This window comes from Phacochoerus africanus, chromosome 11, assembly GCF_016906955.1.
Source record: "Phacochoerus africanus isolate WHEZ1 chromosome 11, ROS_Pafr_v1, whole genome shotgun sequence".
NCBI classification, from domain to species: domain Eukaryota; kingdom Metazoa; phylum Chordata; class Mammalia; order Artiodactyla; family Suidae; genus Phacochoerus; species Phacochoerus africanus.
Window position 1 is genome coordinate 89,617,829 of NC_062554.1, and position 23,642 is coordinate 89,641,470.

At 37.3% G+C, this 23,642-nt stretch overlaps 1 protein-coding gene across 2 annotated transcripts in view; it reads left to right on the forward strand.

Moving 5' to 3' along the window:
* SP4 (Sp4 transcription factor) overlaps window positions 1–23,642 on the forward strand; it is a 73,139-nt gene that overhangs the window by 27,206 nt on the left and 22,291 nt on the right. For both annotated transcript variants that reach the window (XR_007130780.1, XM_047752676.1), the window contains exons 4-5: window positions 14,930–15,158; window positions 23,125–23,324. Coding sequence is in view for 1 of the 2 variants with exons in the window: in XM_047752676.1 (XP_047608632.1) it covers window positions 14,930–15,158; window positions 23,125–23,324 (429 nt within the window). In the remaining variant the exon portion in view is untranslated. The remainder of the gene's footprint in view (window positions 1–14,929; window positions 15,159–23,124; window positions 23,325–23,642) is intronic.

Consider the following 23,642-nt stretch of genomic DNA (forward strand, 5'->3'; position numbering starts at 1 on the left):
TCTATGATCGCCGTTGCCCATGTCCTCTGATTTCATGTCAGATTGCTTTTTCCCCCTATTGTTTCCTATCATTGACTTGTTAGTGTCCATGGTTGCTGATTTTCTTTTCTTATTACTTATAACCTCTCAACTACATATCTTTTGTTGTGATTAGTCCTTAAGTTCCTGCTGAGTGTAAGCACAAGGCTAAATTCCTAAAACCTAAGAGATGATATAAGACATAGTCCTTAGCTTTTCAAAAAAGCTTCAGTTTGAGGAGGAGACAGAATATTCATTAGAATTAAAGATAGTACATAGAAATACTACACAGTGTCATGTATTAAAAGCAAACAGGGATAAAAGGTAGTAATATTGAAATTAAAAGCAGGATACTGCTGAGTGCCAGGATAGAAATGGAAAGCTTCATGAAGTGCAGGAGGCATGAACTGATTCTTGAAGGAAGAGAAAGCCCCTAAAGCATGAACTAAAAAGGAAGGCATCATAGGCCAAAGAAACAACAGGTACAAAAAAGAAATCTGGAATGTTCTTCACAGATTTAAGAAAGACTTGGTAGATCGCTTTAGTTAGTGGAGTCTTTGAAGGAAATGGTAGAAGGTGAAGTTGGCAAGATTGATAGAAGTTTGGTTATAGACTGAGAATGTCAGACCATGGATGGATGACAGGTCACTGAAGGGGGTGTGAATGTATTTTTGGAGGGATAGAGGAAGGGAAGCTTCATTTATAAAGTGGTAGTTTATTTTTGATATTTAAAATACATAAGAGAAACAGGAAAGCCAATTTGGGGATGATAGAGTTAGTTCACATATCAGTGATGGGAAATCTGAACTTGGGTATAAAATGTGATTCAAGAGACTTAAATAAATTGACAGGATTTGATGCATGAATATAGAGAAGAAAGAATAACATAAAGGTAATTCTTAAGAGTTTGAGCCCAGGTAACCATGAGAATGATTGTACTGTTGAAAGAAATGACATTGATAAAAAGTGGTGAACCTGAGTCTTGACGTTGGTTAAGCTTGAGTTAATAGCAAAACATTCCTTTGGAGATGTCCAGTTTGTATTTGGAGATTGGGTGTGAAAAAAGGAATCAGAGTTGGCATCTAAATATGAAGGTCTTCTACATAGAGATGGTTGAAATTATAACAGTATGTGAGATTTATGAGAGAGACATTTTTGAGTTTGAAGTGCAAAAGAATAAGAACTAGCCTCAGGGCTATACTCAATCTTTTGGGGATAAAAGGAGATGGCTGGGTCAAGAGGAATGAGAGCAGTCAGGGAGATAGGAAGAGAACAGGGTCAACAGCTAAGAGGAGTCAGAGAGTATTAAAAAAGATAACTTGGAAAGTGAACGCCAAAAATTATTCATTGGATTTTGTATTTGAATCACTTCATAAGACCCTAGAACTATGCTGTTCGATGTGAAAGCCACCAGCTGCATGTGACTATTTAAGGTAAAACTAATAAAAATTTAAAACAATTTGTTTCCTTGGTTAGACTAACCGCATTTTGATGCTAACAGTCACATGGAGCTAGAGGCTGTCACACTGGCCAGCCCTGATGCAGAATATTTTCATTATTGCAAAAAATTCTGTAGGACAATCCTATTTTTGTAAAACTTAAGGTGTGCAACAACAAAACTAAAAGCATGTAATTTTTTTTTCTTTTTTTTATAGGGCTGCACCTGCAACCTGTGCAAGTTCCCAGGGTAGGGGTAGAATTGGAGCTGCAGCTGCTGGCCTGTGACACAGCCACACCAGATCCCAGCCACATCTGCAACCTAGACCGCAGCTCATGGCAACACCAGATCCTTAACCCACTGAGCAAGGCCAGGGATCGAACCTGTATCCTCATGAATACTAGTCGGGTTTGTTACTGCTCAGTCACAGTGGGAAATCCAAAACTGAAAGCATTTAAATGGATGAATGAGTGGTGAAAAATATTGACCCAGGCATGTGTTGGATACACTTTGGAAAAGTTTGATGAAAACAGGAAGAGGACACTATCTTGGGGACCTGTAGAGAAAGGCTTTTTAAGACCAATTATATTCATTTATTTAGTAAATACTTATTAAGTCCTATTAGTTGCTGCATACTGTACTAGGTAGACACTACAGTGCTAAAGAAGGCATGAAATAGTATATAAATATATAACTGGAGCAGGGATTTGGGGGTTAGAAAACAGATTTGTTATGACGTGTGATAATGCTTTAATTAGAAACCGATCTTCTCTGGGGACATAAAACTGTATAGTTGGCCACCCTCTGTGTTTGTTCCACATCTGTGGATTCAGCCACCTATAGAACATAGACATTGGACACATAAACATTTTTGTGTTTGGTTTATGAATATGGAACCCGTGGATGTGGAGGGCTGACTATGGAACCTGAACAGATTTTGGTAAACACAGGGAGTCCCGGAGCCAATCCCTTAGGGATAACGTACTGTATAATCAAATGAGGGAATGTGCAAGGAAGTTTTCTCAAGGAGATGATACAGGATAGCTCAGGTAGGATGACAAGAAGTTAAGTACCAGGTTGGCAGAGAAAGGATATTCTAAGGCAAAAGGTCAGAGTCATGTAATAGCATGATGTGATCCGGGAGCTACAGATAGTTTCATGTGTTCAGACTAAGAGTTTATGTGCTGTGGTCATGGTGGCAAGGGCCACGTTGTGGAGAGTCTTCCTTGTCATGGTAAGGAATGTGAGGCAAACATGGTAACCACTACTCTACAGAAAAGGCCTCTTGAGGAATGTGAAGGGTATTCTGAAAGCTATCGGAAGCCTTCAGGAGACCTTAGAAATGGAATATCATGGTCAAATTTACATTTGAGGTTGCATAATAGGGACTGGGATGGGAGGAGGCTAATCTAATTTCTAGGAGAGGGTCAGTAAGAATACAGAACTAGTGGAGAGGGAAGGACTGGAGAGAGAGAAAACCGAATATGTTTCTGAGGCAGCAGCAGATGAAAGCAGATTGTTTTCTGAGGTGTTTCTGTGGAGAATTACTACCACTTCAGGCAGAGGTTCAAAGAGGCAAGGGATTAGCAAAAGATGCCACATGAAGCCAGAAGAGGGTGCTGAATTGAGGGTGTGTGTCCAGTCAGATAGCTAGAGAACAAGACGAGAATGAAGTTCAAAAGTTTGGGGAGTGAGAATGGCAGAAGAGCCTGGGAGCTGGGGTTCTGCTTGGAATAGACGTCTTGAGCATAGAACTGATTTTCCTTTACAAACCTGCTGCCCACCTGGGTTCCTTTGTCCCATTTGATGGCCTCATTCTCTTCCTCATGACCCAGACCAGAATTCTTAGAGACTGACTTGGAGTTCCTGCTCTGGCGCAAGGAGCAGAGGGACCCAAGTTCGATACTCCAGCCCAGCACAGTGGATTAAGGATCTGGCTTTGCCACAGCTGCAGTATGGGTCACACCTGCAGCTTGGATCTGATCCCTGGCCCAAGAACTCCATATGTGACAGGGTGGCCAAAAAAAAAATCAAAACCAAACAAAAACCACCGTCACCACCACCACCAACAAAAACACAGAACAAATAATCTTAGAGACTGACTTAACCTTCGTAACAGTGATTTTAATCAACATTTGTAGTTTTATGCCTGAACCTTGGAATTAGACAGACCTTGATTCAGGTCTTGGTTTTACCACTTAAATCCTGATCAGGTGTTTTTCTAGATGTGAGTGGCCTCATCTGTAAAATGGCAGTATATGTTACTTTAGTGAGATAAAATATGTAAAGTGTTTTGCACAGTGCTTAGAGCACAGAAGAGTTTTCACTAAGTGCTAGCAACCTTTTCTTTGTTATTATAATTTTTTTTATATCAAGTTCTTCCTTCTTATTGTCAATGTTCTTTTTCAGGGCCTCATCACCTAGAAGGTAAAATAGCTTCTTCAATTTTTTCTTTCTTTTTTTGTTTCTTTCTTTTTCTTTTTCTTTTCTTTTTTTTTTTTTTTTTTGGTCTTTTTAGTGCTGCTTCTGTGACATATGAAAGTTCCAAGGCTAGGGATTGAACTGGAGCTGCAGCTGCCAGCCTATACCACACCCACAGCAATGTGTGCTCCGAGCCGCATCTGTGACCCACACCACAGCTCACCGGATCCTTAACTCACTGACCGAGGCCAGAGATCAGACCTCATCCTCATGGATACTAGTCAGGTTCTTAACCCACTGAGCCACAACAGGAACTCCTAAAATAGCTTCTTCTTAACTGGCTTCTCTCCCTCTAGCTTTTCTGTCACATTCTTGACATTCCAGAGTTTTCCTAAAACCCAGATTTGATTATGATTCCTTTTCCCATCTCAAAGCCTTTCATAGGTTTTCAGTGGTAAACTTTTCAAATTATTAAAACTTTCATACATTTTATTTTCAAGAGGTGAGAGCTTAATGTGGGATAGAGTTTGTGATAGAGATCCTATTGGTTCAGGTACATATAGTGACTGTTTAACCCTCTGAAGAATTGAGATAAGCTTTTAATCTAAAAAAACAATTACGATTCCATATGGTAATTTCATGTAAAATTCCCTTGATTTTTTTTTTCGCCACCCTCTTAAACGAGTATGGTTTAACAAAGAATGAATGGAATGAGGAAAAATTTTAAAAAAATTTTTAAAGAAAATAGTGCAATTCTGTTTAAAGGAAATATTCATATCCTTCCGGGATCAATTATTTGCCTACTGGGGAAAGTTTCTATAGCATAAACTTCTCCCTATATAGTTGAGAAGAGTTGCCCCTGAATCTGGATAAAGAAGTTCCCATTGTGGCTTAGTGGTTACGAACCTGACTTGTATCTATGTGGACTCAAGTTTGATCCCTGGCCTCCCTCACTGGGTTAAGGATCTAGCCTTGATGTGAGCTGTGGTGTAGTTCTCAGGTGAGGCTCAGATCTGCCATTGGTGTAGCCGTGGTGTAGGCCAGCAGCTGCAGCTCTGATTTAACCCCTAGATTGGGAACTTCCATATGCTGCAGATACGGCCCTTAAAAAAAAAATCTAGATAAAGGCAGAATAAATAGAAATAACTAGTAGTTGAAGAGAATGTATGTCTTTGTTTTGACTGAGTGTTTTTCCCCCAACTCCTGCTTTATTCATCCGTGTATTCCTAATCCATGGGAGGCACTCAATAAATGCTTATTGTAGTAAATTGAGCTGAATATATGAACTGGAGCTTCTTTGTACATTAAATTATTTGTGGGTCAGCCTCCTAAATTATGAAGAGGAAAAATACATACAAATTGAGTCCTTTTATTTGTGTGCTAGTTATTAATTTGTAACCCTGAAAACTGCCAAATAATACGCTATAACCAAATAATTTTGGAGGAAACTGTGAACACTTATTATAAACTAATAGCAAATATTTTTATCATTAAAATCATTATTCCAGTGATAGATGGTAGGAACAATATAAGCATAACAAAAGAAACAAAATTTTCTCTTAAACATGGGCTCTAAAAAATGAGTAGGACACTTAAATACTTAAACTTATTTAAGAGCCAGTGTCACATTTTTTAAAGTAAGCATTTGTGGAGGTTTTGTTAACTTCTTCATGATACTAGGGTATTGGCAAACACTGAGACATTAATTTGGGGGTATCTACCAATGTTTTTCCAAAGTTCTAATGTGGCACATTTACCATTATGACTCAATATATTGTGTTTTTGCATAATTTTCGTTATTATTTTTTTAATGGTTATTTCCCCAATACAATGGAGCGTGATAATGTGAGAAAACAGTTTTCTTTTGTTGTTGTCTTTTTAGGGCTACACCTGCAACATATGGAAATTCCCAGGTTAGGGGTCGAACCAGAGCTGTAGCTGCCAGCCTACACCACAGCCATAGCAACTCAGGATCTGAGCCGCATCTGCAACCTACACTACAGCTCATGGCAATGCCAGTTCCTTAACCCACTGAGTGAGGCCAGAGATCAGACCTTTGTCCTCATGGGTGCTAGTTGGGTTCATTATCACTGAGCACCATGGAAACTCCTGTTTTTACATAGTTTTCAAGCTCTCCACATTTGTTCATAAAAACTCTGAAAGTTGTCAGCCTGATCTTAAATTGTTTATTATTAGTGAATTATTGAAGTATGTGTGTAATTACTTGTTTTTAAGATGACAAAGAGTTTTCTTATTTTAGGGTAAAGCTTCTTAAAGTGTTCTTTAATGGAGTTAATATTGATCTATGATTTAGTTTCTAGCTTTACAGTTTCAGGAACTGGATTTCAGCTTCTGATTCTAGGGTAATTGATCTATAAAATCAGGATTCACGAGAGACTGATTTATAAACTCAAATACTGTTTTTTCTTTTTAATATAAGCTGACAGGTAAATCTTTCCAATTATTAGAATGCTTTAATCATCTATTCCTGGTATCAGGGTATCTGAGAAACCAAATCATAATTAATTGCAGAGCATGGAGTCAGAACTTTAGGAGATAGTCTTTTGAAATAATCATCTGTTTCAGCAGGTTTCGTGTGAGGTATGTGAAAGGCCTTACTTAACACAGTGGTTTTCTTTGGGTTGAAGCTATATCCACCGCTGGAGAGCTAGTGTCTTTTTAAAAATATTGTAGTTCTGGAATTCCCGTCGTGGCTCAGTGATTAACAAATCCGACTAGCAGCCATGAGGTTGCGGGTTTGGTCCCTGGCCTCGCTCAGTGGGTTAAGGATCCATTGTTGCCGTTAACTGTGGTGTAGGTTGCAGAATCGGCTCAGATCTGGCATTGCTGTGGCTCTGGCGAAGGCCGGCAGCTACAACTATGATTAGACCCCTAGCCTGGGAACCTCCATATGCCACTGGTGCAGCCCTAGAAAAGACAAAATAAAAAAATAAATAAAAATGTTGTAGTTCTAGATAAATAGTGATAAATTCTTACTGTTCACTTTTCTCCATATTCTATATTGAATGTTAAAAATGTCATCAGATTTCCTCCAAGAAGTTCTTTCCTTTAAGAAGATCATCTTAAAATTAAACTTCAGTTACAATTCTACATATAAAATTTTATAGGGAAAATTATTTTTACAGCGACTAATCTGATGTTCCTTCTTGTCACAAATACTTTTATGTGCTGATACTTTTTAGCAACATCCTCAAATCTTGGTGTTACATTTTTGGGAAATGTACAGTCCCTGCGATGACTGCACTGCCTTTTTTTTCTTTTAAAGCATTTTAGATAGATCTTCAAATAAAATTATAACCATCTCAAACCATATCAGTACAGTGAGTAGTGAGCAAACTTAGCTGTGAACTTTTTGCAATTTCCATGAACAAACTTCTGCCAGTGTGTCTAGGTGGATTTTTATTTGTTTTTTGTTTGTTTGTTTGTTTGTTTGTTTTTGTCTTTTTGCTATTTCTTTGGGCCGCTCCCGCGGCATATGGAGGTTCCCAGGCTAGGGGTTGAATCGGAGCTGTAGCCACCAGCCTACGCCAGAGCCACAGCAACGTGGGATCCGAGCCGCGTCTGCAACCTACACCACAGCTCAGGGCAACGCCGGATCGTCAACCCCTGAGCAAGGGTTCCTTGTGTTTCTGTTGTGGCTTAGCAGGTTAATTACCCAACTAATATCCATGAGAATGCGGATTTGATCCTTGGCTTTGCTTAGTGGGTTGAGGATCAATCCAGCATCACCGCAAGCTTTGGTATGGTTTGCAGATGTGGTTCAGATCCTGCGTTGCTATGGCTGTGACGTAGGCCGACAGCTGTAGCTCTGATTCAGCCTCTAGCCTGGGAATTTCCCTATGCCGCAGGTGAGACCCTAAAATGAAAAAAAAAACCCAAAAAGAATAGGTTAGTTCTTCCTCTTACTTTCTTGAATTTGGGTCAGTATCAGATCGTTAGTGAAATTTAGGGTACATTTTAAAAATTACTGCCCAAGATCTGCCTTTTATGATCCACGTCTACTTTCCATGAATAACGGCAACCTCTTTGGGACTTTATCTTTTTATTTTTTGTCTTTTGTATTTTTAGGACCACGCCCGTGGCATATGTAGGTTCTCAGGCTAGGGGTCGAATCCGAGCTGTAGCTGCTGGCCTAATTCATAGCAACATGAGATAAGAGCCGTGTCTGTGACCTACACCCTACATGACAGCTCATGGCAACGCCAGATCCTTAACCCACTGAAAGAGGCCAGGGATCAAACCTGCATCTTCATAGATGCTAGTCAGATTCATTTCTGCTGAACCACAATGGGAACTCCACTCTTTGGGATTTCAAATGAGAGGGGAAAGCCTGATTACCACCTACCATGCCTCATCAATAGCAGATTCTAAGTGATTGGAGTTGCCTTTCCTTCCTTGTTCAAGAAGGTTCAAAAGAGCAACACCTTCAAGCGTCAAAATTGGTGGGCAGGTTTTACTTATGTACACCTCTGAAATACCTGCTCTAGAGATACAGCCTAATGATGTCTACTTGGCATTGTTGAATTTCTGACCAATTTTAAGAGATGTTCTGTTTGTAAACTAAGCTTGACCTTGTTGTGTCTGTGAGGTGTTTTTTGTTTTTTCAATAAATGATAATGAAAACCCGAATCTTAGGATTTGGTCAAAGCACAGCTTTTCTGTCTCATCTGTGTAAAGGTCATGTTAGAAAACTGTTACAACCATGTATATAATGTAATACAGAGAATATAATGATGGGTCTTCTACAGGTCTTACTTGAAAATTATGAATAGAACTTCCACACTCAGTTCCGTTGATTGTTTGGCAGTATTGTTCTAAAATGTGACCTTGAATCCATTAATTTCCTATTTTAAACTAATTCTAACTCTCTGTTGCCTCCAAAGCTCAAATAATATCCCAGTTCCCAGGGAGATATCATAGCCCACTGAAAATGGGCTCTGGATAGGTTCACACCTTGGGCTTGTAACTTGATAGCAGTTTTGTAACCTTGGAAAATGGGCATTTCCTCTCAGAGCCTTTGGAGAGGGCATTACATGACAAAGGCTAAGTATAAAGTAGTTAATTTCTTTTCTGGCCATTTAATAAGTTTGGTAAATGCAGGTGATTATTATATGGCAGCTCTTCTCTGTCTTGGGGAAGGGAGGGATGGACCTGATTCTTTAACAAGGACCTACACCTGCCCTCCACCCCAGAAAGGAACTAATTTAAGAAACTGAATGAGCCCCTTCCTGATCTGTCCCTCCAACACTATCTTCAGCCCATCATTTCCCTGAACTTTCATCCTCAGCAGTATGCTGTCTCAGAGTTATGCCTTTAAATGTACCCTTCCGATTGCCTTCCTATTTGCTTTTTTCTTTCCACCTGTCAGTGGTTTCATCTTTTCCATGACAGAAAATCATTTTCCACTGTACAAAGCATCTTATGTATGTGTGTATGTTTTTGTTGTTGCACATGTTATGTATTTGAACTTCTCTTCCCCACAGGTTCAGGCTTTTAGGTTAAACTTTATTTATCTTTAGTTCCTCAGCCCTGTTAAGCACATAGCAAGTACTCAGGAAATGTTTGTTGAATGAATAAATTTCACTGTACACTAGGTTCTTATCCAAAGATCTAAGACTTAGAGAAATCTGAATGGCTCTTAAGTATTTGTACTTAATAATTAATTATGTAATTTCAGATGTATAGGAATTAACATCCAGTGTTTATCATATTTCAGACATTGTGCTAAGTGTGTTACATGCATCATATTAGTTAGTTCCTGCTGCTCAAAGGAAGAAACCGCAGAGAGAGGTAGAACTCAAAGATAGAACTGCCTGATTCCAAAACTCTTTAATCTGTAGGTACTACCAAACTGTTTTATCCACTCAAGAACTCAATATAGATTTACAAATGACCCACGGTAGGTAGAGTCCTGAAAGTCATTGGCTGTTATAGTTCATTATTTAAGAAATGCACAGAGGACTCAGTTATTTCTTAATGTTCTCATGTTATAGTTCATTTGTAGGAGAACTTTTACTTAAAAGCTCTTGAATAAAGGTAAAGAAGTATCTTGTGAGTAATAAGCATAATTTTCAAACTTAGAATATTATTCCTTTTACTATGACTGTACTGTGGAATCTGTCCACACTCTGTATCTGTCAAAGCTGTCAAAAAGTTGGTTCCCACGTGTATTACTTTAATTCAGTCACGTAAGGGTGTTTTTTTTTTAAATTTTTTTTTATGGAGATGCAGATAGTTTGTAGTTTTTCTATGTATACAAATGTACCATATTTTAATCTTACATAGAGTTTATTTTGGTTCTGCTTTTTTTTGGTCTTTTTGCCTTTTCTATGGCCTGCTTCCCCTGGCATATGGAGGTTCCCAGGCTAGGGGTCTAATCGGAGCTGTAGCCGCCGGCCTACGCCAGAGCCACAGCAACACGGGATCCAAGCTGCGTCTGCGACCTACACCACAGTTCACAGCAACGCTGGATCCTTAACCCACTGAGCAAGGCCAGGGATTGAACCCACAACCTCATGGTTCCTAGTCAGATTCATTAACCACTGTGCCACAACGGGAACTCCTAGTTCTGCTAACAAATGAGAGCCATGAACATTAGTTGAGTTATGGAAGTTCAGTGTAAATAGGGTTTCTTAACCTCAGCACTATTGACATTTTAGGATAGATAATTCTTTGTTTTGGGGGCCTGCTCTGTGTACTGTAAGATGTTGAGCAGCATCCCTGGCCTCTGTCCAATAAATACCAGTAATATTTCCCAAATTGTGACAACCAAAAATGTCTTCAGACATTGCCAATCTTCCCCTGGAAGAGAAAAGAACCTCCAGCTGAGAACTATTAGTTCAAAGAGTCTTAGAACCAACAAGAGTAGAATTTTTTTCTTCTAGTTAACTTTTTCTTGGAACAGCTTTATTGAGGTGTGATTCATATACCATACAATACAGCCATTTAAAGTTTACAGTCAGTAGCTTTTAGTATATTCACAGAATTGTGCATCTGTCACCATGATCTAATTTTAGGATGTTTTCATAACCTCATAAAGAAACCCAAGACACATTAGCAGTCACTTCTCATTTCTTCTCCCCATCCCCGCAGCCCTAGACATACCTGGTTATCTTTTTATGTTTAGGAATATATAGCCGTCTTATCTGTTTTAAGTCAGATTATAAAGCAGCCTGTTCCACAGTATAGTTATTGAAAATTATTTGCAATATACAGACACATATATTCTTTCTTTCAGAGGCTTTATTTATTTAGGCGGACTCCCAAATTTAATCTGTAGAGGAAATAAATAAACCAAAATAGGCTGATTTGAGAATCTTTTAAATATTATTCAGAGCAGTAAGAAGTCCCTCTGTGGAGTTCCTGTCGTGGTATGGCGGATATGAGTCAGACTGGGAACCATGAGGTTGTGGGTTCAATCCCTGGCCTCTTTCAGTGGGTTAAGGATCTGGCATTGCCGTGACCTGTGGTATAGGTCGTAGACGAGGCTCGGACCTCTGGCGTTGCTGTGGCTCTGGCGTAGGCTGGCAGCAACAACTCTGATTAGACCCCTGGCCTGGGAACCTCCATATGCCGCGGGTGAGACCTTAAAAAAGGCAAAAGGCAAAAAAAGGAGAAGTCCCTCTTGTTCTCCACAGTCAGATTTATATTGTAGAAATCAACAATTTTTGTTTTTCCTGATCAGTTCTTCTAGATAATCTGATCAGTCCTACTAGATAAGGTGGTCAGACTGGAGCTGCAGCTGCCACAGCAACACAGGATCCAAGCCCTGTCTGCACCTACACCACAGCTTGTGGCAACGCCAGATCCTTAATCCACTGAGCGAACCCAGGGATTGAACCTGCATCTTCATAGATACTAGTCAGATTCTTAACCCACTGAGCTGCAATGGAAACTCCTAAATGTTGACTTTTTAAGGTTTTGAGTGTGGGTAATAAGAGAGTGGTAGTAGCATTTACCGAAACAAAAACATTAGTAGAGGCAAGATTTGAAGATCAATTCATTCTTAAACTTTCCTTTATTAAGCTTATGTTAATGAGTGACTACTGTATGTTAGCCTCTTTTCCACATCTTGAGATACAGTAGTGAATATGACAGGCAAGATCTCTGTTTCCATGGCACTTAACATTTAGAAGTGAGATGAAAACAGAAAAAAAAAAAAAATGAGAGGACAAGATAATTTAAGGTAAGTAAGAAAAAGACTTGGCGATGATACAGGAAAGGACTAGGGGAACCATTTTAGATGGTGTGGACAGGAATGATATTTCTAAAGGGGAATTTGAACTGAAATCAGACTATTACTGAGGAGTCAACTGTGCGAAGATCTGGTTACAAGGCATCCTTGCCCAGACTAGAAAGTATATGCAGAGGCTGGAAGAAGGGAATGAGCTTGATTTGTTTAAGAAAAAGGCCTGTAAGTTTGGAGCGGAGTGAGTAAGGGAGAGACTAATACATGATGAGGTCTGAGAGGTGGGTAATGTTAAACTTGAGCAAGGCTCCAGAAGCCTTAGTAAGGAGTTTGGTGGCTTGTTTTTGATTGGCAGCAATAGAAATGAAAAAAAAAAGTGTTGAGTTATTGTTGAACTGAAACTATTTGGAACATTTAGGTAAAGTCAAGAGACTTGTCAGGCTTAAATAAATTCAAACATGATTTGCTTAGAATTATTCATTGAAATAACCTCTCAAGTTGTTTAGGCATTGGACAAATAAATGCTCATACGGAGGCTTGAGGAGCCCGTCAAAAGATGGTCAGGGCTCTGACGGTATCCCTGGCAGTTCTGTGACATATTGAAGAACATCTTAAATATCATTGTAACCTGAAAGGAATGACCAAATGTTGTATGAACAGTACCTGGAAAAATTGTGGCCAGATAGATGTCATGACTCCAGGGCATATGAAGAATACTTGCCAACCTAAAATATCTGCATCTCCATAGGGACCAACTATACACTTTGCAAAGTACTGATTTGGATAGAACTCCTTTTTCCAGAAACGCTTTGTTTTTGTTTGTTTGTTTTTCCTCCAGTGAACAAGGAGTATGTGTGTCATTGTGCTTCTAGATGCACAAGTAGTTTGAATAGTTGGCTTAGGCAAGGTTATCCTTAAGGAATCTGGTTTTACTAAGTAAAACTTAGGCATGTTCAAAAGTTGCATTGAGGGCATAATAATTATAATTTATGTATTGCCCTACAATTTACAAAGCCTTTTACCCATTAGGAAGTCAACTTGATCTTCTGTTTAAAGTAGATATGGGACAGGAATTTGGGGGGGGGGGTCCCTATTATTAGAGATGAGGAAGTAGAGGGTCACCGAGTGCACAGTCAGTACATGGGACCTGGACTCACACCTTCTGGCTTTACTTTCATTTCTTTACCTATCATACCACATTAATTCAAAGAATGAAAATTTAAGTATTAGTAGAAGAACTAAAGTATGTATCCTTACTAAAACGGTAACAAAATACATATTTTTTATTTGTATTAAAGTTATTTGTGCTACCAAAAGTTTGAGTTCTATGAATACACAGAGGAGGGCGAGATGAACTTTGCCTGGGAGAATCAGAGGCTTAATTTTGTTTTGAAAATATGTGCTATTTTCTCACTTTCTAATTTTTAATGTCTTTTTCTTGGTTGCTTTGCATACTTAAAACACTGCATATGCAGCTTTAAAATAAACCTTTTTTACTTTTTATCTGGTACATTTTTTTCTGCCATCATATTTTGTGTATTTCCACCCCAATCTGTGGAGACTAATAGTAATAATAGCTAACATGTAATGAACAATTCTCTGCCAGGCACTGTGGTAAGGGGTTTGTAAAAATTAACATATTCAATTAATAAATCAACTCTGAGGTGGGAGCATTCCTTCCTAAATTGATGTTTTTTGTCCATTTCCTTACTGGCTATTTCCACACCTGAGAAAGTAGAACTATGTTGAAAGAAAGGATAATTTGAAGGCATACTCACATGCACTCAGAATCAACTTAAGCCATGCAAATAGATTTTTTGGTTATATTATGTATTGCTTATCATATTTTTCCCTAAGCCAACATAGCCAGGTTGGTATCTGTACTGACCTGAGGTGAAATCTAAGTTACATAATGTGAGTGCATAAAGTAGTGGTAGCCTAAGTGTCTGCACTGTGATTATAATGACAGCATGTAATAATTATGCATGGTTTTGTATTTTAAGAAATTACTTAATGTGTATAATTTTTAAAGACTCATCAATAAAGAGATGTTTGCTTAATTTAAAGTATTTAAGAATGAGAAATTTTCATGAAACCTAATCCTTTATTTAGTTACTTTTTACTCCTGTATTTTCATGAAGTGAATGAGATGTTACTTACTGTGGAAATGGTAATAATAATGCTTTGTATTTATATAGCATCTTTCATCTGAGGATTTCAAAGTACTTTTTTATTTTTTTTGCTTTTTCAGGGTCCCACCTGCAGCATATGGAAGTTCCTAGGCTAGGGGTTGAATTGGAGCTACCGCTGCCGGTCTATACCACAGTCACAGCAATGCCGGATTCAAGCTGTGTCTGCAACCTACACCACACAGCTCACTGCAGTGCCAGATCCCTGACCCACTGAGCGAGGCCAGGGATCGAACCCACATCCCCATGGAAACTAGTCGGATTCATTTCCCCTGCTCCACATTGGGAACTCCCTCAAAGTGCTTTTCAAATAATGTCTCGTGAATCCTCACAGCACTTCAGTGATGTAGGTGGGTGGCAAGGATTATTAATCTTCATTTTACAGATGGAGAAATTAAGCCACAGGAGGATTAAATGATTTATGTTTAGTCCCATCAACCAGATATAGAGGCAGCCTGAGCTGCAAAGGTGAGATTGTATTTTAGGAGCATCAGCATAGCATAAATCATTAACCCCTTTGCTTTTTGTATTTTACACAGATTATCTGTTAGAACAAGTATGGTAGCTTTAAATATCTGTATGGAAATTTTTTAATTCTTTTTTTAGGAATAGAAAACATTATAATACTTTCCCCCCTCCACCTCTCATTTTTAGGTCAGCAGCAAGGACAAGATGGAGTGAAAGTCCAACAAGCTACAATAGCTCCTGTAACTGTAGCAGTTGGAGGAATTGCTAATGCAACGATAGGTGCTGTTAGTCCTGACCAACTCACACAAGTGCATTTGCAGCAAGGCCAGCAGGCTTCTGATCAAGAGGTGCAGCCTGGCAAGAGACTTCGAAGAGTTGCCTGTTCCTGTCCTAATTGTAGGGAAGGAGAAGGAAGGTAAATGCTCTGTTGCCGCCCAACTCAGTGGAGATGAGTAGTAATAATAGCTCACATGTAATGAATAGTTATGTGTAATGAAGGCACATAGAATAGTAGTTAAAACCAAGCCATTGGCTGAGTTCTTTGGTCTTTAGAACATCAATAGGTTTATAGCCCAAGACTTGAGATATAACATTGTTATGGAGGGGCTTAAATTGAACTACTTTAGGAAGAAGATTTCAGTGGTGCTCAACTTTGTACCTTCTACTTTCTTTCATGGTTTTCTTTTTTCATTAAAACAACTTTATTGATGTAGAACTCATGCACCATATAATCCACTCATTTAAAGTGGTTTTTAATATATTTAGAGTTGCACATCCATCACCACAGTCAATTTTAGACCATTTTTGTTCTTCAAACAAACCCTAGATTATTTAGCCATCCCTTCCTCATCCCTCCCAGCTCTAGGCAACCAGTAGTTTCTGTCTATAGATTTGCCTATTCTGGACATTCATATAAGTATAATCACACATTCATGTAAGTATAATCACACAATGTGACTTTTTTATTTCACTGCATAATGTTTTCAAGATATTATAGCATGTGTCAGTACCTCATTCTTTTTAATGTGCAAAATAATATTCCATTGTATAGATATACAGTATTTTACTTATCCATTTATCAGTTGATGGATATTTCACATTTTTCCACCTGTTGGCTCTTATGGTGCTGTAAATATCCTAACAAAAGTTTCTGTTTCTGATTTGCATTTATTTGTGTATCTTTTTTAGAGAAATATCTGTTATGATCTTTTGCTCATTTTAATTAGATTATTTGTCTTTTAATTTTTGAATTTTTGGTGTCATATATAAGAATCTATTGTCAAATCTGAGGTCACAAAGATTTCCAGTTTTCCTGTAAGAGTGTTGTAATTTTTGCTCTTACTTTTAGGTCTTTGATCAATTTGTGGTTAATTTTTGTAAATGGTGTGAAATAAGGGTTCATCCAAAACCATTTGTTGAAAAGGCTATCCCTTCCCCCATTCATCGAATGGTTTTGGCCCCCTTGTTAAAAATCAGTTGATCATAGACACGTAGGTTTATTTCTAGACTTTCAATTCTTTTTTTTTTTTTTTTTTTTTTTAAATACTTCTCAAACTTTAATGTGTATGCAAGTCACCTGAGGTTCTTGTTAAAATGCAGCTTCAGTAGGTTTGGGGATCAAGATTTTACATTTTTTTTTAATAGTTATTTCCCCAATACATTTTTTTTCCTACTGTACAGCATGATGACCTATCAATTCTTTTTCATTGATCTGTAAATGTCTATCTCTATACCAGTGCCACACTGTCTTGATTACTTTGTGGTACTTTTGACATTGGGGAGCATGAATCTTTCAACTTACCCAACATGAAAGGGTTTTTGATTGTGTCGGATGCCTCTCTTCTTTCGAGGTAATAATGTAATTTTGTTTTTAATTTCATCAATGTGGTGTATTACAGTAATTGTGAAATGTTAAAGTACTTTTCATTTGTGGGATAAATACAGTTTGGTCATGCTATATAATTATTTTTATATGTTGCTGGATTTGGTTTTGTACCATTTTGTTGAGGATTTTTGCATTCATGTTCATGAGAGGTACTGGTATGTAAGTCTGTAGTTTCCTTTCTGTGGCATCTTTGCTTTTAGAAAGGGAAATACTGACCTCATAGAATTATTTGGGAGGTCTAGTTTCTTTCTTTCTTTCTTTTTTTTTTTTGCTTTTTAGTGCCACATCCGTTGCATGTGGAGCTTCCCAGGCTAGGTGTCAAATCAGAGCTGCAGTTGTCAGCCTATGCCACATCTGCAACATACACTCAGCTCAAGACAATGCCAGATCCTTAACCCACTGAGCGAGGCCAGGGGTCAAGCCCGCATCCTTACGGATCCTAATGGATCCTCGTTGTGTTTGTTAACCACTAAGCCATAAAGGGAACTCCCAGTTTCATTTTTTGAAAGAGTTTGTGAAGAATTGGTATTACTTTTTCAATGTTTTGTGAACCTGTGAAGCTCTTCCAGTTAGTCTTTCTCTCTCTCTCTCTCTCTTTTTTTTTTTTTTTGGTCTTTTTGCCTCTTCTAGGGCCACTCCCGCAGCATATGGTATATGGAGGTTCCCAGGCCAGGGGTCTAGCTGGAGCTGTGGCTGCCAGCCTACACCAGAGTCACAACAACGCCAGATCCTAGCTGCGTCTGTGACCTACACCACAGCTCACAGCAACGCTGGATCCTTAACCAATCCTTAACCCACTGAGCGAAGCCAGGGATCGAACCTGCAACCTCATGGTTCCTAGTCGGATTTGCTAACCACTGAGCCACAGTGGGAACTCCTGAGTTTGTTCTTGAATCAGCTTTGGTACTTTGTATTTTCCTAGGAATTTGTTCATCTTATATAAGTTATTTAAGTAATTGGCATAAATCGTTCTTGGTATTCCTTTGTAATACTTTTTATTTCTGTAAGGTTGGTAGTGATATGTCCTCTTTCATTTCTGATTCTAGTAGTTTGAGTCATCTCTTTTTTTTCTTGGTTACTCTACCTAAAGGCTTATTAGTTTTATTGACCTTTTCAAAGAATCAGCTTTTGATTCTATTGACTTTTCTCTATTTTTGTATTCTCTATTTCATTAGTTTCTGCTTTATTATTTTATCTTCTGCTTGCATTATTTTAGACTTACTTTGCTCCCTTTCATTGTTATTGATTTAAGGTCTTCTTTTCCTTCCAGTTTTATTGAGATATAATTGACATGCCACACTATTTAAGGTGTACTGCTTAAAGATTTGACTTCTTTACATCATGAAATGGTTATCACAGTGAGCTTAGTGAACATCCATCATCTTGTATAGGTTTAGAATTAAAGAAATAGAAAAAATTTTTCCTTGTGTTGAGGCCTCTTAAGATTAACTCTCTTTCATACATACCATACAGCAGTGTTAAGTATATTTATCAGGTTGTATATTACATCACTAGCATTTAGTTACTTTAGAACTGAAAGTTTGTACCTTTTGACTGCCTTCATCCACTACCCCCTCTTCTGGTAACCACAGTTCTAATCTCTTTTTCTATGCATTTGTTTCTTTGTTTGTTAATTTTTGAGGTTTAATTGACCTACAACACTGTGTTAGACACAATATAGTGAATCACTATTTCTATACATTTCAAAATGATCACACTAAGTCTAATATGATATGTCACTGTGCAAAATTATTAGTTATTGACCATATTTCCCACACTGTACATTTCATCCCCTTGACTCATTTATTTTCTACTGAAAGTTTGTACCTCTCAATCTCCCACACCTTTTTCTTTTCTCCCTCCACCCTCTATCCCTTCTCACACCCACCTGTCCTCTGTTTCTGTCAACCTGTTACTATTTTATGTTTGTTCCTTTATCGCAGTTTTAGGATTCCACATATAAGTGAAATCATTCAGTATTTATCTTTGTCTGACTTGTTTCACTTAGTATAATATCCTCTAAGTCCATCCATGTTGTCACAAATGGAAAAATTTCATTCTTTTCTGTGGCTAATATTCCATTATGTATATGTAAGCCAGATCTTCATTATCCTTTCGTCTGTTGATGGGCATTTAGGTTGCTTCCATATCTTGGCTATTGTAAATAATGATGCAGTGAATATAAGGGTGAATCTTTTCCAATTAGTGTTTTTGTTTTCTTATACCTAGGAGTGGAATTCCCAGGTCTTATAGTAGTTTTATTTCTAACTTCTTGAGAAATCTCCATATTGTTTTCCTTTTCAATTGGCTGTACCAGTTTACATTCCCTCCAACAATGCATGAGGGTTCCCTTTTTTCCACATCTTCACCAACATTTATTTGTTATTGTCTTTTGAATCATAGCCATTATGACAGGTGTTAGGTAAGATCTTTTTAAATACAGGTATTTACTGCTCTAAGTTTTCCCTTTAAGCATTGCTTTATGGGCATCCCTTAAGTTTTGGTATGTTGTGTCTTTCTGTTTATTCGTCTGAAAGTCTTTTCCAATTTCCCTTTTGATTTCTTCTTTGACCTATGGGTTGGTTGGTTGGCTTTTTTGGCCATGCCCGTGCCATGTGGAAGTTCCCAGGCCAGGTATCAAACCCACACCACAGCTGTAACCAGAGCCATAGCAGTGGCAATGCCAGATCCTTAACCCACTGAGCCATGTGGGAACTCCTATTGATTATTTAGGAGTATATTCTTTAATTTCCCTGTTTCCTCCAGTAACTGGTTTCTATTTTTATTCTATTATAATCAGAAAACTTTGTATTATTTCTGTCCTTTTAAGTTTGAGATTTGTTTCATGGCCCAGTGTATGTTCTGTACTAGAGAGCATTCTATGTACACTTGAGAAGAACGCTGTTGTTGGATGGGGTGTTCTATGGATATCTGTTACGTCTAGTTCATTTATAGCGTTATGCAAGTTTCTGCTCCTTTGTCGATCTTCTGCCTAATTGTTTTATGAAACCATCACTGAAGATAGTGTATTGAAATCTCCCATCTATTATCATTGAGTTGTCTATTTCTCTTTTCATTTCTGTCACTTTTTACTTCCATTTGGCACTCTCTTGTTACTCTTACATAAGTGCTTGTATGTTTATAATTATTATACCTTCCTGAGGGATTGACCCACTTATCCCATTTTGTAAAGTTTATTGAGCCATTTAAAAAATTTTTCCTGTTTATCTCTAGTAATATCTTGTGTTTTAAAGTTTATCTGATATTAGCATTGCCACTCTAGCTTTCTTATGGTTTTTGTTTGCATGATTCCCTTTTCCATCCTTATGCCTTCAATTTCATTGTAATTTTGTATCTTTAAATGTAAAGTGTGTCACCTATAAACAGTACATAGTTGGATCTTGTTTTGTTTTAAATCTTTACAAAACCTACCTTTTGATTGATATGTATAATCCGTTCACATTTGTTGTTATTATCAATATAGTTGAATTTATGTCTGCTATTTTACTTTTTTTCTGTAAGTCATGCTTTTTTTTGGTTCCTCTATCCCTCCCCTATTGCTCCCTTTTGAATTAAGTGAATGTATTATTTTAATTCATAATACTGCATTTTAATTTTATTAATGATTATTTTCTCTGTCCTGAGCTATTTCTTTAGTGGTTGCTCTAGGCCTTACCATATATATCTTAATTTATTATAATCAGTTTAAGATTTATACTAACTTAATTCCAGTGAGTTATAGCAACATTTACCCTATGTATGTCTGATACCTTGTTAATCTTTTTTGTGGTACTATTGTTATACATAAGTACTTCAAACCCAACAATATATTATTGTAATTATTATTTTAATTAAAAAATTTTTTTTTCTTTTTTGGCCATCCACACCATATGGAGTTTCCAGGCCAGGGATCAGATCTGAGCCACAGTTGCAATCTACAGCACAGCTGCAGCAATGCCAGATCCTTTAACCCACTCTCAGGCCAGGGATTGAATCTGACTTCTAGCACTGCAGACACCTCTGATCCCACTGTGCCACAGTGGGAACTCCTATAATTATTATTTTATATAATTATATGACTTTTAAAGAAGTGAAGAGAAGGTAAGCAAGTATATATGTCTTTGGCTTTGTTAATTTTATCATTCGTGATTCTCTTTCTTTGAGTTGAGTTCCTGTTTGGGGTCACTTCCTTGACTCAGTACAGCTTTGCTTCCACTTACCTCCTTTGTGCTGTTATTGACAATATGTTACATATTGTTGCATTTCTGTAATGTTATAGGCTTCACAGTACATTTTATACATATTGTTTTATAAAATTGTTTTTAAATCAGGTGAGAAGAAATATGCACTTACATTGACCTTCATAATTACATAATTACTTTCGCTGATGATTTTTTGTTTTTCATATGTATTTGAATTACTTTCTGATTTCACTCGTTTTCAGCTTAAAGAACTTCCTTTAATGTTTCTTACAAAGCAAGTCTACTAACAACACATTCTCTTAGTTTTTGTTTATTTGGGGTTATCTTTATCTCATCTTTGTTTTTGAAAGATAGCTTTGCTGGATGTAGGATTCTTCTTTGAGTTTTTCTTTGAGTACTTCTAATATGTTTTCTCACTGCCTTCTGATTTCCATTGTTTCTATTGAGAATTAAGCATTTACTACTACTAGAGTTTCCTTGTAAGTAATGACCTGTGTTATTTTTAAGATTTTGTCTTTGTCTTTGAGTTTCAGGATTTTTAGTGTAAAGTGTCTACTTGTAGATGTCTACATTTATTCTACTTGGAGTTTGTTGAGCTTCCTGAAAGTGTAGATTAATGTTTTAGATAAGTTTTCAGCTGTTATTTCTTTGAATAGTTTTTCTGCCTCACTTTCCACCCCCTTTTCCCTTTCCTCTCATCTCCTCAAAGTATTCTCACTCACTATGTGTCCCACATGTCTCTGACATTCTCTTCATTTCCTTCTCTGTTTCTTGTTTGCTTTTTTGAATTGCATAATCTTTATTCAACTGTCTTCAGCTTCACTATTTCTTCCTTCTCTTGAGTCCCTCTTGTTAATTTTTCACTTCAGTTGGGCTTTTTAATCTTAAATTTTTCCTATTGTTTATTTATTAAAATAATTTCTAGCTCTTTTTTTCTGTTTGTTGTGATGTTGTCATTATACCTTGCCTTCTTTAATTATGCTGTCCTTTGGTTCTTTGAACATAGTTATAATGGCTACTTTGAAGTCTTGTTAACTTTGATTGCTCTTACTGGCGATTTCTGTTGCCTACTTTATTTCTAGTGTGTGGGTCATAGTTTGCTTTTTTGTTTCTGTTTTTTACGTGTCTCATAATATTTTGTTGGAAACTGGAGAATTAAAATAATATATTGTGGCAACTCATAGTACTGCTGTCTGTCGTTCTCCTACTCTAGGTTTGTTATTGTTGTTTGCTTGTTTATTTAGTGACTCGATGGATTATTTTAGTGAAAATTACTGCCCACTGCTCACTCTCCGTGCACCCAGTGTGAAGGCTGTGACTCCTCTGTGACCCTGGGGTGACAGTGGCTTCCATAGGGATCTTTGTGGTGTCACTTTCCCTGACCACACCCAACTGTTATACTCCACTAATTGCTGGCTGATTGCGCTATTGTTTTCAAGTATGCCCTGAAGCATATAGTGCTCCACCAACTGGTCTCATCAAATTTTAAAACCAACTTTGAGATTTGGTTCCTACCAGGGCAACCCAGAAGTTCTCCAGTTTAGCCTATTTCTCCAATGAATCTGTTAGTGTGCTCCCAGCAAATTGTCTTTTGCAACAATCTCCATTGTTTCTAAAAGCACTCTTAGGCTCAAACCTCTCCATACTTTGTTGCAAATGATTTCACCATTTGACCACTTTCATCAGGGAGTAGATCCATGAAAGCTCTTTATGTTGTTTTTACTGGAAGTGAAACCCTGAACCTTACACTTTTAAATGAAGATTACCATCCTTTGTTATTTTAGAGAAGAATGTTTAAGTTTTTTGGTTTTTTTTTCTCCAGAGCAGTAGCTACTAGCAGTTGGACATGAATTCCCTGGCAGAACATAAACTCTAAAATTAATGTGTTTCCATAGCCCTTTGGGTTTACTAGACAGCCTTGTTGGTAGCTTTTTTTTTTTAATTGAAATTTTTCTAGGATCAGCAGTGTCTTTGCAGCATTGGGCCGAAGGTTCAATCTCTGGCTCTGCACAGTGGGTTAAGTAAGGATCTGGTGTTGCTGCAGCTGTGACAACTGTGACTCAAATCTGATCTCTGGCCTGGGAACCCTCTATGTCGTGGGGTGGACAAAAAAGAAAAGAAAAGAAAAAGAAATTTTTTTCTGATTTTTAACTACTGTTGTGACATCATGATTTATATTAAAAAAAAAACATTTAGAAAAGTGTTACTTATTTACCTTGATTCCCTCTTTTTTCCCTTAATTATAAGCTTGGTGTTTGGGAGTGAAATTAATCTTTGGTTTTTGTTTTTGTTAGAGGCAGTAATGAACCAGGAAAAAAGAAACAACATATCTGTCATATTGAAGGATGTGGAAAAGTTTATGGCAAAACATCTCACCTACGAGCACATCTTCGCTGGCATACTGGAGAAAGACCTTTTATATGCAACTGGATGTTTTGTGGCAAAAGATTTACAAGGAGTGATGAGCTTCAGAGGCATAGAAGAACCCATACAGGTTAGTAGATTTATTTTAAAACTTGTGCTTTTACTTCTTTTTTCAGTGTGTAGATGAAAATTTTAGTGATAGTTATCAAATTGGAAATATGCAAATTAACGATAAAGAAAATACACTTTCTTGATTATATGAAAGATGTTTAGGTCAAAATTCTTTACCTCATTTCTGAGATACATTTTATTCCTACTTTTTATAAGCTTTATTGGCGTAATTACATGACTTGGAATTTATTCTATTTGCTTATCTTGTATTCTTAGCATGTGGAACTCACATGTTTTATGTTAGTATTTAAAGTGATGAAAAGAGAATTGAAGTATC